Source organism: Diadema antillarum, unplaced genomic scaffold (genome assembly GCF_040938485.1).
Source record: "Diadema antillarum isolate AM-2024a unplaced genomic scaffold, OU_Dant_1.0 seq00000441_RagTag, whole genome shotgun sequence".
NCBI lineage: Eukaryota > Metazoa > Echinodermata > Echinoidea > Diadematoida > Diadematidae > Diadema > Diadema antillarum.
The window spans coordinates 249,437-265,931 of NW_027271416.1; the positions used below are offsets into that span (position 1 = coordinate 249,437).

The window sequence follows — 16,495 nt, forward strand, 5'->3', positions numbered from 1 at the left end:
TACCAGGCAATTGGTATTTACACTTACTTTCCATTGACAGCAGCACACGACTATCATCTATGAAACAATGCTCTAGTTTGATGTTCTGTGTAAATTTCAGAGGGAGTATGCACAGTGAGCAGCTGTACCTGCTGGTAGGTGACTCGGTGCGCACCCCCTCTGGAGCCATGCTACCCACCAGACATGTGTGGGGGACTGTTTGTGCAATAGAAGCCTTGGATGCAAAGGTATCAACACTTCTTCACACACTTAGTCTCTAGCTTTATTGCATGATGTTGTATGGTATGGTTCTCATTTAACCAAAGCTTGGAATGAAACATAGTGAGTGCCCTCATATGTTAGCCATTACTCATGTCAAGTCGAAATAATTTCATTTTAGAAAGTGACAAAGTGTCACATCAAACTATGTAGGGTTTTTGATTTTACATAACATGATGCAAAGCTATGCCAAGAACATGCAACATTTGGAGTGCAAGACGAAGGGTACAAACTAACTTCAGTAACATATGGCACCTTGAGGCAAAAAGAGTCAAGGAAAACTTCTGAAATGGATGTGTTTCATTTGTATGAGCACTGTAATGCTATTTGCAAGCCCTTTTGTCTATTAGTCTATCCATCTTCAATACCTGCCTTTCTGTATATTGGACCATCTTGCTTCTGTTGCGATCTATCTAGTTATCAATCTATCTAGCATGTATATATCTGTGTATCTATCTATGCTCTCCTCTTTATGCATTGCTGCGTCACATGGAATGTTTACTTTCCCTGTTGATCAAGATTCACTGTGTTACCAGCCCTTTGAAAACCAGCTTTTACTCTGAAAGGCTTATAAATTCATCCATGATGAAACAAATGAATAAAGTGAAATCTGTCAATCTTTCTATCAATATCTCTATCTCTCTCTCTCTATCTATCAATCCAGGTATCTATACATGTACTTATCTATCTGATGATATCTGTCTTTATATGTTTATCTGTCTGTCTGTGTGTCTGTCTGTCTATGTACATGCCAATCATTTTTGGGGATGGATAATATTCACCATACATCAGATGGATCTATCCCCCCTGCTGGTGGACGTTGAGTGTTCCCTTCATTCCCTTCACCTGGAGAGCTCTCCTTCCCTCCACCTCATCATACAACACGTCCTCAAGACTGTCCTAGACCTCAGGGGGCCACCACGGCACCCCACCGCCGCCAGACGGAAGGTACGGGTGGACCCTACCATGGGCCGCGCCCGCAGGAAGCACGGCTTTGCCCTCCGACTGGACGACTTCAACACTTTTGTCTGCAGCTCCATGAAAGGTTTGCAATAGATAGTCTAGGATTTTCAAGAGCTTTGGAAATACATTAGTGACAATAAGTGGCTCATGCATGTGTGAGCTTACATTGTGAGTTTAGATCTTCTCATCTTTACATTACATTATGTTGAGTGATATCTTTAATAGCTTATGTTTTGCTTTGCAACCTGCCCTCACAAAGTTGTAACCATGATGGCCCTATAATGTAAAACTAGCAGTCAATGATCAATATTAGGTCTCAATTGACAGTTGCCCATACCTGATACTGATAATGGAAATGGCATATCTTCCTCTACTGTACCATGTGTTATGCTGTGTTCAAGTCAGACAAAATTTTGATTATTTTGTTGCAATCCTGTAAAAACATGTTATGCTATCTCTGAAAAATCCACTTGAATGAATACTGGAATGAAAACTGGTCATCATTACTGGATCAATAAGCAGCAGTACTTTATCCATACATTTATTTTCACTGGTTATTGACTATGTGTTAGTTAGCCTTTAGTGCAGTTTAGCTCTGTGAAGAATATAAAGACTGAAATCACATCTTTCCCTCTCAGAGAGTCTTCTTCTCCATGTTGACATGATTGAGATGAGCTCAGGCACCACTCAGTCCACCTCCATGGTAGAAGGTCTCAAGTTCCTTATCATGAACAGGGAATCCAAGGTGAGGCAACAGAGAAGTGACCAAAGCTTCAAAGGAGACAAATGAGATTTTACCAAATCATATTACTTGTTTCTTATGTCTTTCTGTTTATGAATGCCCATTTGTGTAAAGTCAATATAAACATTCACTTTCTTATGTTGATAAGTGATCTTCATGTTGTAAGATGTTTGCCTGTCTGTTTTAAATGTCAAATCAATGCATTATATTATGTAGCATTCACACTAATGTCCTTGTTTTTATCTGTGATGTATTTGTCATGATTTACATTGGATATTTTGTCAGGTTCTGAACTGCCCCAAGTATGCCAAACTTCCTCAAGGCTTACTACAGGTGAAGGAGATCTCAACAAACTACACTGAGGCTGAGAAGGTGGGTGTAAGTTATGTTCTTAAGGCCCTGAGTCTTCCAATTTACTATAGACTGGCGGGCAGTGGACGAAGTGATATTAGCTGAAATGTACATAGACCAAATGATAAATAGACTAAATGGAATTTAGACGAACTGACAACAAACCAAATGATATTAGACGATGTGGGGAAAATCCACGTTAACGGAGTGACAATCAGACCATCTGGTCATTAGACGAAATTATAATTAGCCAAACTGGGCATAAGACCAAGAGAGGATTTGCCCAAATGAGCATTAGACGAAATTGATGGTAGACCAAATGAGTTTAGCCATTGTGGTGTTAGACAGACTGGGAAGTAAACCGTCTGATAGTAGACCAAGTGGCAATAAACTGTTGTGTAATCTTGGCAGTCGACAAGTTTAAAACAGCCCTGAGGCTGGTGGTTCATACTTAAAGCGATCGTTATTCACATCATGGGCCAAACATTGAATGCCATTAGGAACAGTTCATCATGTTTGAATGGCTATGTTTAAATCAACTGTTGAAATTTAAGGTAGTTGAATTTGGTAGTGTCCAAAATGTGCCACTTACTACAAGTTGTGAAAATTGCATTACTTACTACAAGTTGTGGGAATTGCATTAGTCTTTCACAATCCTTAAATTGTCATTAGCTGTGCTGACAATCAAAGTTTCTGATTTCATTTTTACACAATCAGGAAACTATGTACCAGTATGTGTTGTTTATTATGTGTCAAAAAAGGCACTTAATTCATCCACATTATTTCTTCTTTTTTCTGTGTCAAAAAAAAAGTGGCATTCAGTCTAAATAGAATTGATCAGGAAGGTTCATAGGATATAATGTCACTTTGAGAGGGAGCAAATTATATTTTACACTTTGATATTACAATGGGGAAAAATGCTGCTTCATAGAGATCAAAATAGCTTGACTTCTGTAAAAAATGCCGTCAGCATGTTGAATGGCTTAGTTACGGTGTAATGGCATAAATAGTCATTGGTACTTTTTTTTTTATGTCAACGTTGTGCAGAAAGTGATGGTTCAGCTTCCAGAAGGTGTGCGGGCATCATGGGATACATCTAGTCACATGACCATCTTCCACCATGTGAAAGAGTTGCTGACCTTTGCCACTGAATTGAAAGGTAAACCACATTATCCAGTGGCGGATCCAGAGGGGGGCGCTTTATTTTTTGCTAAAACAAAAGAAATAAAAAGAAAAAATGGGGGGGGGGGCTTGCGCCTCCCTTTAATTTTTAAAGGAGCCTCCCCTTTACGGAATTCCTGGATCCGCCCCTAATATCACTGGAATATGACTCTATCCACTGTCATTGCATTTATATAGCATAATTATGCTCCTTCACCTCTGCTTCTTTCGACTGTTCTTGAATGTTAGAAATGAAAACAGCATTCAGATACAGGTGGCTCCTGTTATAACAAAGTCCTTTGGATCAGCAGTTCTTTTTCTTCATACCAAAATTTCATTACATATGTAGCCAAACAGAATAAGTGCTTAAAGAAATATTGGTGGTAATTTTGGGACCTAAATTTTTACCATCGTAACAAGAAATTTGTTACAACTGTGTTCATTGTAACAGGATTGCACTGTACGTTTAAGAACATTAGAACTTCTTAAATAGAGAGTTGAATTATCTTGCTGGAGGATTCTGGAGTAGAGACATGTGTAGAGTTTAGGAACCTTAATTACATCACTTCATCACTCAAGAATGTACTATCAAAATATGTGAAAATATTCAGACTTGACTAGTGGCAGAAGTAGTTCAAGTGACATTCTAAAACTTGAAATAAAGTGTGACTGTATTAGTAAATTTAATCATTTCAGTTTAGAATTGTGAATGTCACTTCAGTGCTTCAAGTTGCTCAGTTGTTTTGAAGCATGTGGAAATTTGCATATATGCTAAAATTTGCTATGTCATACTTTAAAACAACAAAGTTCATGCAAAGGTGCCATTGTTGGTAACTGATGCTAATATCGTTTTGTATGCTTTAGCAATGAAATGATAGCTTTGTTTGAAATTGTGGTTGCCATAGCAACCTTGTCTCCAGCAGGAGATTCTGGTTTGGCATTGAGCGACTCAGTTTCATCATCATCAGCGTCCTCCTTGTCGCCATCATTGTCGACATCCTCCTCATCATCATCATCATCATCATCATCACCAGCCCATTCTGATGGCATCAACGCGGTGGTCAAGGTGCGACTGATGGAGTTCCACTACGAATTGTCCTCCAAACACAAGTAAGATGGCATCTTTGTAGAGTAACACCACTCCACATGTATGTTCTGATTGGATTTAAATCTTTCTGTACCAGGGACTTTGGACATTGTGCCCAATGCAATTGTTTTTTCTGTGCCTATCGGCACTCAAGCACACTCAGTAATAATCAACACTATTAATGAGGTGTTAAAGCCTTACAATCGTGGCGAGTGGTTTGTGCGGCACGGAGTCGAACGCAACACGCTGCCTCCCCCATTCTGTATCATGTAGTGACACCGAATGAGAATAGCGCTGGCTCAATGGGTCAGCGAACAACACTCTAGACTACAAGAGTTCTGTGCTACAATTCTCCTGACTCAAAATGGCTGTCCGAGCAAGCCACGAGAGCTTCTGAATGGACGCACACTCTCAGTGCGCATGCGCATGAAGAGAGGCCAAAAGAGCCACATGTCTTCTGGCCTCTCTCCTCCAATCACCGCAGCTCGCGGTCACAATGTTTGTGTATGATGCGTACACACACACACACACACACGTGTCTCAGTGGCAGCATTGTCCCACACGTTTATGGATATAGCACCGAGTCTGGCATTGCGCAATATTGCATGCACAAACTTCGGTCGTTCGGGAGTTTACATACCATTAGGGATGATGATTGTCCAACTTTAATAGAACATTTTCTAAATGTTTCATTGTGTTTGAATAGACACAGTCTTTTCCATGACTCAGAAGGTGTATATTAGTGGAGTATGTGTGATATTAAAATCTTCTGTCTTTTGACAATTGGAGAATTAAACTTCCACACTTGGCTTGTGGAAGCAGCATACTGTAATGTGATGTCAGTTTTAAGGAATCTCAGTAACTCCTGTTTATTGAACTTTGCAAGCAATATGATGCGATTTTTGTCTCGCCGCTTTATCCAGAAACTACATACAGGCCAAAGAGCTGTATCTGGTCAAAGAGGGCAGCAGACTACTGAAGGCGACATCCACTGAGGTCATCCTTGGGTTTGATGATCGGCCAGTCATCACCGTGCAGGTTGGTGGACTACAAAAACAACATTGACACTAGTCATTTGATTCATCTGTATTGGTATCACATGTCCAATTCCCTCTCTTCTCCCAGCTCAGTTGCAACTACTGTGCACATCCTTATTTTTGTAGGATTAAATTTTTGCACTGAGCAGCTAAAAACATAATTTTGGGACTACAAATTTATGCTGCCTAATTGTTTTCTTGAAGGTTTTCATCCAGGTCACAAAAAAGACAGACTTTGCTTTGACATTTCCATGTATTGAAATAGATGTACTACTCCTACTTTGCTATGCACACAACATGCATACCAACGTGCACACAGCATGCCTCACTCTAGACGATTACACATTACATTAGTACACACATTTGATTACAGTATACAAGTAAGTGATCCATTTGAACGTAGAGCCAGCACAGAAAACTACTAGTATCGTACACACATGCAGAGTGGTATTTATCAAAAGGAATGAATGAATGGCACATTGCCACATATGTAACACAAATGAGAAGTATTTTTGGGGATGGGACATCACAAGATGGGTGAATGCATTCTCCCAATTCACGAATCCTCACTCAAGATTGGTCCCACCAGCTCCAAAAAGGCAGTCAGTATGCAGACATTTGCAGACATGTTTGTGTGTACACACTAGCAATGAAATAGAATTTTTAATTGTATAAAGGAAGGTGTCACACTTGTAAGAGATTAAACTCTTTCAGCCAGAGAACAGTGAATTCCTGGACTAGTAGTCTTTGTGCTGATACTGTCGAGGCAACATCAGTTAACGCCTTCAATTCTAAGTTCAATGATCACTGGAAACAGAAACACAACAAATCTAATCCAGATTGCATAATTTGACCACCTCGTGGATACATCACATTGAATTCTTTAGGCTCAGGACTGGATCTGTTGAATGGCCCTCTACAAGTCTTTGACTTACTCAGTATCATAATAGGCAATTCAGGTATTAGGTAATTAGATTTCAGTCAGATACCACAAATATGAATTCTGAGTATACATTCAAGCCCATATGGCTATATCTCAAGTGCTTTTTGAAGGGGCTCAGTGTGCTTAGGTTTTTACCCTTTATATCTTCAGTGGCCAGGTATGAGAGTTAATGAAAAGAAATTGACCTGATCATAGGTGGCTGAGTGTATAACTATATATCTCCCTTTAAACCTGGTGTCTTTCAAACCAGGCGGCTTGTGTGGAGAAACTGGTGGACAGTCCACAGCTTCTGGACGACAGGATGAGCTTTGCTGACCTCAGTTCAAAAAATAGAGCATGGTAAGGCTACTAGCTTCGGTTTGCACAAGAGCTACATCACAACCAATATCTTCTGTCATGTTCCTCTTAGCTTTTCATGATTCCACTATATTACTGTAAAACACGATATATTCGCGGGATGAAAATTTTGCGAATTGGAGCTGATGGCCCTTCTTGCAGCATGAAATTTTTGCGACTTGCCACTGGCATCCAATTCATATTGTGTAGGCAAGAACTTACTTGTGCATTTTAATTTCGCAAGTGTTGCCGCTTGCGTAATTCGCGAAATTAAAATGCACGCAAACATTCCTCGTTTTACAGTAGTCACTTACATGCCATGCCTGCACACTTATGTGCCTGTCAGTCTCTCCTGCAGCTCTTTGTCTTTGGAAATTTTATGTGGAAACTTGGTAGCAGACATGAATCGCATGAGGAAGACAAAAATTTGATGAGAGCATTATCACAAAGATATGATAATGGCAGCCATTTCAAGATGTCTGAAGGACATCATTGTAGGTGATTTTTTTTTTCCAGTTAAGTTGGTTGTTATGTTTGTATCAGTAATAGATTTTGCTCAACGTTTGATGAAACTATTGGGTTTGTTTGATTGCTCTCTTTCCAAAGAATGTTTACAACATGGAATGTTTAGACATATCCTGCACAGCAGATAAGTTCCAAGAAGAGCAATGATGAATGAAATCTAGTTTATCTGTCGGAAATAGACAATCTTAGGAGCAAGGCGCATGATAATCAGTTTTCATAAAACATTTTATGCTGATGACTCTAAATTGACTTAATATAATACTTCTATTTGGTATTTGATAGAAGTAAGAGCATCTGTTGCCAGATATTGTCGGATGCAACTTCCTAAGGCATCTCCGCGTTGCCACCTAAGATGTGTGTTGTGACTTGTTTCACCTCCACAAATTCATGTTCAATCTTCTGTCATACGTACACTCTTTTCAGGGGAATTTTCATGCGATCACTGGACATCACATTCCCACATCAATATGACTTCGCTGACAACTACACGGAGGTGAGTAACATCTTGACAGAGGATGTGAGGTTTATGAGGAATTGTTTGTATAATGCCCTCTCTACACATCCTGCACATGGTCGTGACACAATGGCTACTTTATGCCAGAGAGAGTGTAAAATGTCTCATGAAGGACTATTTTTTACAGGAGTGAAACTCAAGAGAAAACAAATCAATAAGTACAAGATGAAAATAAAAATGTATTTTAGGAATTACCAGGATCTGGTTAATACCCACTATGAACCATGAATAGTTTGTAACTCTTCAAAGATGGGAAAAAAGACAAGCAATCATGCTCTCAGTTGATCTACATGATACCTGTAAAGATGATAAGCAATGTAGTCCTGCCTTCTTGTATTTTCATTCAGTTACATCCTTTTTTTTTTCTTTTTAGATATACCTATTCAAACCAGCACATGTTGTTATGGACGACATCTATCCAAATTAATGAAATTCTTGCGGTGATCAGGAAGTCGTAGGTTCAAATCCTGGGCATAAGTATTTATGCCCATAATTTTTTATAGTGGCTGCTACTAAACACTGCTTAATTTGATGTTTATATACATTGATGTATGGCAATTTTTCAATCAGTTGCAACATCTATCTATATGAATTTCCATACTCCATACTAGACTTAGAGTGAAGTGCCCCTTTCCTTTTCACAGATCATCAACATCAGGAAGTGGTTAAAGATGCTGCACCAAAAGAAGCGAGTCGGGGAGGAGAAGCTGTATGCCGACATCCTCATCAGAGCCCAGGTGAGCACCACCGTCCCCATTTTATATGTCTACCTACAAAGGTAACACACCAGACACATGGATGCAACCTGACACAGGTTACAGTTTCTTACTCTTAAGGTATGTTGTTCTGAAGGTCTATTAATCGAAAAATGAAGTAAGGTTTGTTATTCCAAAGGTTCCTTAAACCAAAAATGAAATAAAGTTTTGTCATTTTCAAGGTTCGTTAGTATGCACTTGCTTTTCATTTTGGGATTTATGAAGGACAACCTTATTTCATTTTTGGATTAACAAACCTTCAGAATAATGAACTTTATGATTTTGGGAACTTCAAACCTTTGGAATAACGAACCTTCAAAATAATGCCACAAACCTTCAGAATATCAAACATCACCCCTGAAACATGCTGACATTCATGTTGATTTATCACTGTGGACCACAGACGAGGTGTAGCACTCTCAAGCTAACAATTGTTGACGTCACTGGCCCATTCATGACAATAGTGTGGTCTTGCTACACCCTCTCCACTTTGTACCCCTTGAAGATTGCTTATTCACAAGTATAAACTCATCAGTAAGAGGAGCCCTTGAAGTGGCTTATTAAATTCTACTTCATGATACATACATTAGGTGATGTTGAAGCAGACAAATGCGTAGGACTTTTTCCCAAAACATACTGTATGTCTTTTGTGTCTTTTCTTTTCAGGTCTTCAAAATGCAGATTGATGATGATCCCTTTGAAGTCAAACTTGGAGTGAACTATGAGGTAATGACCGATGTTTTAGTTTCTGGATTGTGTCTATGAGTGGTAATGTAATGATGTTACACCTGTCAGCTGGGGTCTAGGGCAATTACCCCCTGGGCAATAACCCCGGACCCTTCTCCTTGCCCTAATCCTAATCCTGAACCTAATCCTAACCCTAAACCTAACCCTAACCCTAATCTTTACTCTAACCTTACCACTAACCAGTATTTAGCTGGGGGGTAATTGCCCTCGGGGGGGGGGGGGGGGGGGGGGGGTAATTGCCCTGATACGGTGAGCTGATATTTTATCCGTCAGCAATTTTTTTTGCTTATGCTCTAACAAACAACCTGAGGGTAACACTATCATTGATTATTTCTACCTGATGCAGTGCAGAATACTCTGCAAGCCGATGCTTTTGCATACAAATACTGATTCAGGAATGGCAGTCAATTGAACATATTTTAGAGTTATTTGATTTTGTGCTTTGTGGTCTTCTCATTATGATGATTGAACAAATAAAAGATTTAGCACAAACAATCAGAAGAAAGTTTGACTTGAAAGTGTCTCTTGACATTTCATTGCTGTTGCGCTTGTCTGGAACAGTGCATGCAAGGCAATTTTTTTTTTTCCTCTCCATTTTTGCCAATATTTTTGTGATGAAGAGCCTATTTGTGAAATTTGCAAAATAAAGACTACTGTGAAAATGTCAGTGTGTACCATATATTGATAAATTAAATTAATGTACCATACATTGATAAATTTGTAATGAATATGGGAGAGAGGTTGACCGTGGTCTCTCATGTTAGTCTGTTATCTGTCTCATCCCATGCAGCTGATGAAGGATGAGCATGCAGAGAGCGAGAGAAGGAGGGAGCTGCTGGATAAAAAGGTAGAAGACTTAAAGAGAAGCCATGGTCAGCTGCTGCCAGGTGAGGATGAAGGCACCTTGTCTTTAACAAGGCACCTTGTCTTCAACATCAGTCTGTTCAGGGTATAGATATTAAGGTTTACCTTGTGAGTAGACTTGAAATGATCTGTTTGGGTAGTGAGATGGGAGTAAGAAGGTTTGAAAGGTAAGAAAATATGAGGGATATGAAAAGGAAGAAAAAGAAGCAGAAAGTGGTGACATCATTGCACATCATCTTTGCGATATTGCATTTTGCTCTGAATGAAATCGATATTGCATATGTCAAGATTGAGTCTTCCATTTTGCCAGTATTCAAAGTACCGTATGTCCCCCAAAAAATTACAACGGTAACTTCTGCAATGATAACTTTAAAAATAGTGAGTCAATCCAAACACAATTTCAGGGTATGGAACTATAACACATTGCCCACATCTTACAGAAAACCCCATTCAGTTTGCTCTAGTGGTCAAAGAGAAATGAGGATTTTTGTAGAGCATGTCAGGAATCACTTCCCTCCAAGTTTTGTCTATTGTGTTTACACATTAATATGCAGTTCCAAGAGCATCCAAGTGCTGAACTTGGAAGAATCAGACTCATGACATGCTATACAACAATCCAAATTTTTCTGTGACTGCTTAATGAAATTGAATGGGGTCTTCTGCAAAATAGAGCTGAGATGTTATATTTTAAGACCCTAAAGTAGCACTTAGATGGTTTAATCATATTGGGTGTTATCAATGCAAAAATCTGATTGTAATTTTTTTGGGGACAAACTGTAAATCTATCACCAATCTTGTGCCAATTCTTTTTTTTTCCAGCCAAGAAGATCGAGGAACTTTACATCTCGCTGGAGAAGAAGTGCATCGAGATCTTCCAGACTCGCTCCAAGTCGCTCTACGCCTCCACCCCAATGCGACAAGCTCTGGTGACCTTTACCCTCACCGGACTGGAGATTAGCGCCCTCGCCGACGAGTCCATGAATGGACGGGCAAACATCCTGAGACATATGAGAGGAATAGATAGTGCCAGGTGAGGGGGGAGGGGGGATTGATTTGTTTTTCTCTTTTCTATAATTCTATGTATACTGAAGATTATATTCTATAATTGCTCTATATACAATTGCCTTTTTCATTGCCATTCTGGCTTTTTTGTGTGTGTGTGTATGAGGTTAGGATTAGTTAAGCATTCATTCTTCACAGTTATAAAATGTTTGTACACTTGTTTGAATTACTAGTCTTCTTCAAAGACAGGTACATGTAGTATAAATAAGATGTCAAAAGCTTTATGAATATGTAGTAGATAAAATGCAGGTAGTCTTGGATACTTTCTATCATGCGTACAGGTGTATATACAACACATAAAATGTCTTTGGAGAATTTGCAGTATCATTTTAGTTGTCAAGTGTCCTCCATGTGGATTGAGGGATTTACAAGAATGTCTCAAGCCTCTTGCTTCCATCCTTCCATCCGCCCCAGCCCTCCGCCAGGTGACGATGTGGAGTTCAGCACCCTCTGGTGCCGCATGGTGCGCGGCCACTGCAAGCAGTTCTCCCTCAAGCTTCGGGATTATCCCCAGAGCCTGTGGCAGATTGACGACTGGCACTGGTGGGGCAAGCTCCTGGGAGCGGAGCAGACAGGGCTGCCTAGAGGTGAGAGTGTGGCCTTTGACCCTTGACCTGATAGGATTGGTGTGTAGACATATGGGATGCAAGTTAAACTAATCCTATAGTGTGACTTGTGTACATACACTAATGTGGCCATCATGTCTGTTCATAGACACAACATAGCAAATATATGAATGAATAGTTCGAACTATTTTCTTGATTTTCCTTGTACTGTAAGAACAATTAGTAAGAGTGCTCAGCTCAGTTTGGATGAAAGTGTTACAGTAAGTTTGCTAGCTCTGTCATTCGTGTCCCTGTGATTTCCTGTAAATGAAGGTTGATGTCATTTCATTGAGTAATTTTTCCCTTTACTGAAGTGTGAAATTAACTGTCCTTCCAAAGAAGATAGTATGAACATACATATATTTGCACTCCTATGAAATGCTCAGTGTGCCTTGCTGATAGTATAAGATAATCATTGTTTATGTTGTACATGTCTGGCAAGAATATGCTCTGTGCTGTAGTGATTTGAGAACAATTGTCAAGTGTCACTTTTGATTTTGGTACCGATGAGTAGATATATCCTGATTCTTTTGTGTTCTTTTGTAGCAAAACGTGAGGGGTTAGTTGAGGTCGGTGACCCCTGGGAGGATGTCACGGTCACCCGCAACATGCCGCCCCTCAAGTTCTTCCATGACCTCACAACAGGTAGGCAATCATGAGATGGGTGGAGTCAACAGACAGACAGCATTCCATAATGTTTATTTCACTCAAAGATAGAATAGATTTTTCTGTTTCCTGTGTCTTGAGAACTGGCTCATATTCCAGAAAAATTAATGTTGATAGAGACATTTACTGCAAAAGACTTGACAGCAGCTGAAGGTACATATTCACATTGTGATGTATTTGTTGGGAAGAAGACATACCACTTCATAGTGCCAAATCAACTGCAATGTATAGCTGTATTTCGCTCAATCTCGGATGTTTGAAAACACATGAGCTGTGAGAGTCATTTAAAGTGTAAATTTGTTTTGGAAATTATTCAGTGTGCCTGCTTTATTTTTTTGTTGCTGTAGCATTCTTACCACCTGTGTACATTCTACAAGTCTATAATATGAAGCAGTGAGTCAAAAGCACTTGGATAGAAAATATGAAGTGTGTACTAATGAAGGTCTCTTCAGCTACTACCTCTCTGAATACAGGTCAAAGTGGTTCTTTTTCTTGTAGTGTTAATTGCTTCCATTCGTGTGCTTATTTTCATCATCATTCTCCCTTCTCTTGTGGCTACCTTCAGATGCCACTGAGATGAGCATGGCGTATGGCCCCAGCATAGAGTCAGCCTGGAACCAGATCGGGCTTGCTGCCAACCTCCTGAACCGCCCCTCCGTGGACCCCAGCAAGCCCCTCCCCTTCTGGGACAAGTCCCGCCTCCTGTTCCACGGCCGGCTGACCATCTCGCTGCAGCAGTGTAACATGCTGTGGCTGACCACCAAGGACCCCTACAACACCACTGAGCAGCTGGACTGGGAGTGGACAGACATCTACTTGGACTGGACAAATGGTGGGTGTGAGCTCACAAGCTTATTGCATCCAGTATGATTTTTATATAGATTTGCAATGGGCAGCATCACTACCAGAAGTTAGTGCAACAAAAAGACTCATATGAGTCATTGCAAGAAGCTCTGATGAAAGTCAACATGGAAATGTCCTTCACTTTAAGACCATTCTGCATTTTTGGCAGTCTTGGCCTTTGCAAGATGACTTTATGATAGATTTAGTTATGTCTAAGGTTGATTATGTTCAAAGGAAAATGAAAACAAATGAGAAAAAGAGTGCTCTTGATAGACCTTATCGCTCTATGGTTTCCAATGAACAATAATGATGATTTTTATATGTCTGTTCTGTACAAAGCCAAAGTCTGAAAGTAAAACATTTTGTGCATAAGATAGCTCTCTAATACACACACATATACAAACACATGCACACTCAATGCAGTTTATTTGCATTTTCTGCAAGGGACTACACAAGCAAAACATGTGCAAAGTTTAAGAAGGTACTCACTGTTATGCGCTGCTTTGGATGCATAATTGTCATACTTGCTCATGTCTGTTGCAGCACACTTTCTGATCAAGGGCAATCTGGACATCTTTCTGAGAACAGCATCCAAGTACGATGATGTGAGACTGATCCACCTTCCAAGATTCCGACTAGAGTGAGTGAAATCTTTCTTACATTCCTCATTTTTCATCCAAACTCATCCTCCTCAGATCATCCGAGCTGTCTTCAAATTACTCAGTGCTTGAGGAACAAGTGAAACGAATGATGAGAGACAGTGGAAAAGTACATGTAACCCTGAATCAATTTTAAATCTATATTTAAGAAATATACGCTGTTTTCTCACTGATGACTATACTATATATCATGTCAAATCTGTTTCACCTTAGTTTTTGCCTGTTTTACTTTCATTGTGGTTGATGTTATTAACTTTGTATGTGCTTATTACATGTATACCACAGATGATTAATCACACAAACTATTAAAGTGTGTCATTGGACGTCACATATATCTCCCGTCTAGCTTTTAAAATGCTTTATGTTTTGTAATATTGAGTTGTCTTACTGCATCAAAGTAGTAGACAACTCTCTTCTACCATCTGTCTCTTTTCCTTTCTATCTGTCTATCAATCCATGTCTTGTCTATCTGTCTCTCTCCCTCCCTGTCCATCTCCATCTATCTCTCTTTATCTCTCACTCTCTTTCTCAATCTATTCATCTATCTATCTATCCATCTCCATCTGTCTGTTTCTCTTTCTTTCTCACATTCTGTCTTTCTCTCTTCTCCCACTGTACCTCTCCCTGACAGTATTGACCTCGGCTGGGTGTGTAACGGAGACTGCAATGATCATCACAGTGTTGTGCCGTGTGCTCCTGATAAAGTTCCCGCACATTCCACCAACCAGGTATCATTCTCTTCCTGTTGTCATGGCAACCATTTGTCCTCTTTAGTGCCAATATATTCTTTAATGCATTGATGCAAATTGAACCCTCCTATCTGTTCCATGAGTTTACAGCTATCCTCAAACAAAAAGCATTAAACTCCGATCAGTCATTTCCATTGCATTTAAATATTTACTCTTTGATTGTATTGAAAATGGAGGAATTCCAGGTGTTCTCCTAGCATTGCTTAGCATGCTCTCAGAGTTGTACTAGAATTTGTTGGAAGGGGAAATTAATAGTTGTTGGTTTTTTCTAGTTGATCGGCCATATTTTCATTGCGTGTTTGTGTTTGTGATATTATAAGTGGTATATAACAATAAACCCTTACTGGTGATTACAATTGAAACGACTTGTCAGATTAAAGAAAAAAAAAATGCATAAAAAAATAGCAACCAGTGACTGCAGAGCAGATAGCGTAATCTACATGTAAAGGTCATCATGACCACTGACCGAAAAAAGGGAGAAAAAAATAGAAATAGTATAAGCAAGCATGTCATTGGTTTTGATACTGCAGAATAAAAACGTACAAGTATCACTTCAGCATGCTTTAGTAACAATGATAAACCCCTGTTCTATCTGCCTGTGGAGTTGACCATTTTCTTCAAAAGCTCACTGTACAACTCTTGCTTATGCTAGTCTGAAACTGTCATGTGTTAAATTCCAGATGTACAATGTGATCATTCAGCATTTTATCCAGAAAAGCTTGAAGTGATGATTAAGTGCAAAGTTATGTATTTCATAGGTACTGTGATGCAAGTCATGTGACCATTTCTTTTTGCTCTCCTTTCTCACACGTGATGTTAGGTTCACGATTCCTACGCAGCTTTTCGCTCCCAGAACCTCAACTTGAAGATGTCATTGGACATCAGGGGGACAAAGGTAAGTGATCAGCTATTCTTTTCAGAAGAGGGACACTGTGATCATTGATGCCTTGTGTTTTGTATTTCTCTATTCATTACCCAGTAGAATAATTATACTATTGAAGAAACTGTACTCATAGTCTTATGTTTTCAACTGTTGAAGTATGTTAAATTAATTCCTTTCCTTTCTGCAATACTTATCCTTGAGAAGTAACAGATATATCTTACTTGCCTGGATTTCTTCAGTTTGGATTGTTTTATCGTAGCAAATGCTGCAAAATTTGTCATACCTGTCACTAATAATGGTGGAAAAATGTAATCTATTTAAACAGTCCACTGCCTTCTGCAGTTATTTTTTATGAATGTATGCTTAATTTACCTGAAATTGCATAAAATCGGTTCATGCTGTTATTTTGTGAGTGTGTGTGTGTGTGTGTGTGTGTGTGTATGTATGCATGTGTGTGTGCTAATTCTTATGAACACTTTAGAATTGATATAGAATTCACTTTCTTTTCATTTTTCTGCAAGAATTTCTAAGCTTCCCAAGGGACAAAGTCCAATTGTCATTTTTATTTCTGTTCTGCTTTTGCCTGTACCTTTCCAGGAGGGGGAAGAAGAGGATACCCCAAATTGTCTCTTCTACAGCAGCACCATGAGATGGCTACAAAACTTTCAGGTTTGTGATAATCTTTTCGTGGAGTTCACAATATCAAAGGCAAGAATCTATATGAGATATTCATTATAATCTCTCT

General features: G+C 39.3%; 1 protein-coding gene across 1 annotated transcript in view; it reads left to right on the forward strand.

The window, feature by feature from the left end:
* The window catches only part of LOC139732615 (bridge-like lipid transfer protein family member 2), a 58,947-nt gene that overhangs the window by 19,538 nt on the left and 22,914 nt on the right, over window positions 1–16,495 (forward strand). Inside the window, exons 17-37 of the mRNA XM_071643472.1 lie at window positions 101–227; window positions 1,051–1,303; window positions 1,860–1,966; window positions 2,249–2,335; window positions 3,362–3,473; window positions 4,381–4,585; window positions 5,486–5,600; window positions 6,793–6,881; window positions 7,827–7,896; window positions 8,562–8,654; window positions 9,339–9,398; window positions 10,210–10,306; window positions 10,442–10,450; window positions 11,103–11,313; window positions 11,760–11,932; window positions 12,497–12,595; window positions 13,182–13,448; window positions 14,003–14,099; window positions 14,750–14,846; window positions 15,688–15,762; window positions 16,348–16,419. Of these exons, the coding sequence (XP_071499573.1) occupies window positions 101–227; window positions 1,051–1,303; window positions 1,860–1,966; window positions 2,249–2,335; window positions 3,362–3,473; window positions 4,381–4,585; window positions 5,486–5,600; window positions 6,793–6,881; window positions 7,827–7,896; window positions 8,562–8,654; window positions 9,339–9,398; window positions 10,210–10,306; window positions 10,442–10,450; window positions 11,103–11,313; window positions 11,760–11,932; window positions 12,497–12,595; window positions 13,182–13,448; window positions 14,003–14,099; window positions 14,750–14,846; window positions 15,688–15,762; window positions 16,348–16,419 (2,515 nt within the window). The remainder of the gene's footprint in view (window positions 1–100; window positions 228–1,050; window positions 1,304–1,859; window positions 1,967–2,248; window positions 2,336–3,361; window positions 3,474–4,380; window positions 4,586–5,485; window positions 5,601–6,792; window positions 6,882–7,826; window positions 7,897–8,561; window positions 8,655–9,338; window positions 9,399–10,209; window positions 10,307–10,441; window positions 10,451–11,102; window positions 11,314–11,759; window positions 11,933–12,496; window positions 12,596–13,181; window positions 13,449–14,002; window positions 14,100–14,749; window positions 14,847–15,687; window positions 15,763–16,347; window positions 16,420–16,495) is intronic.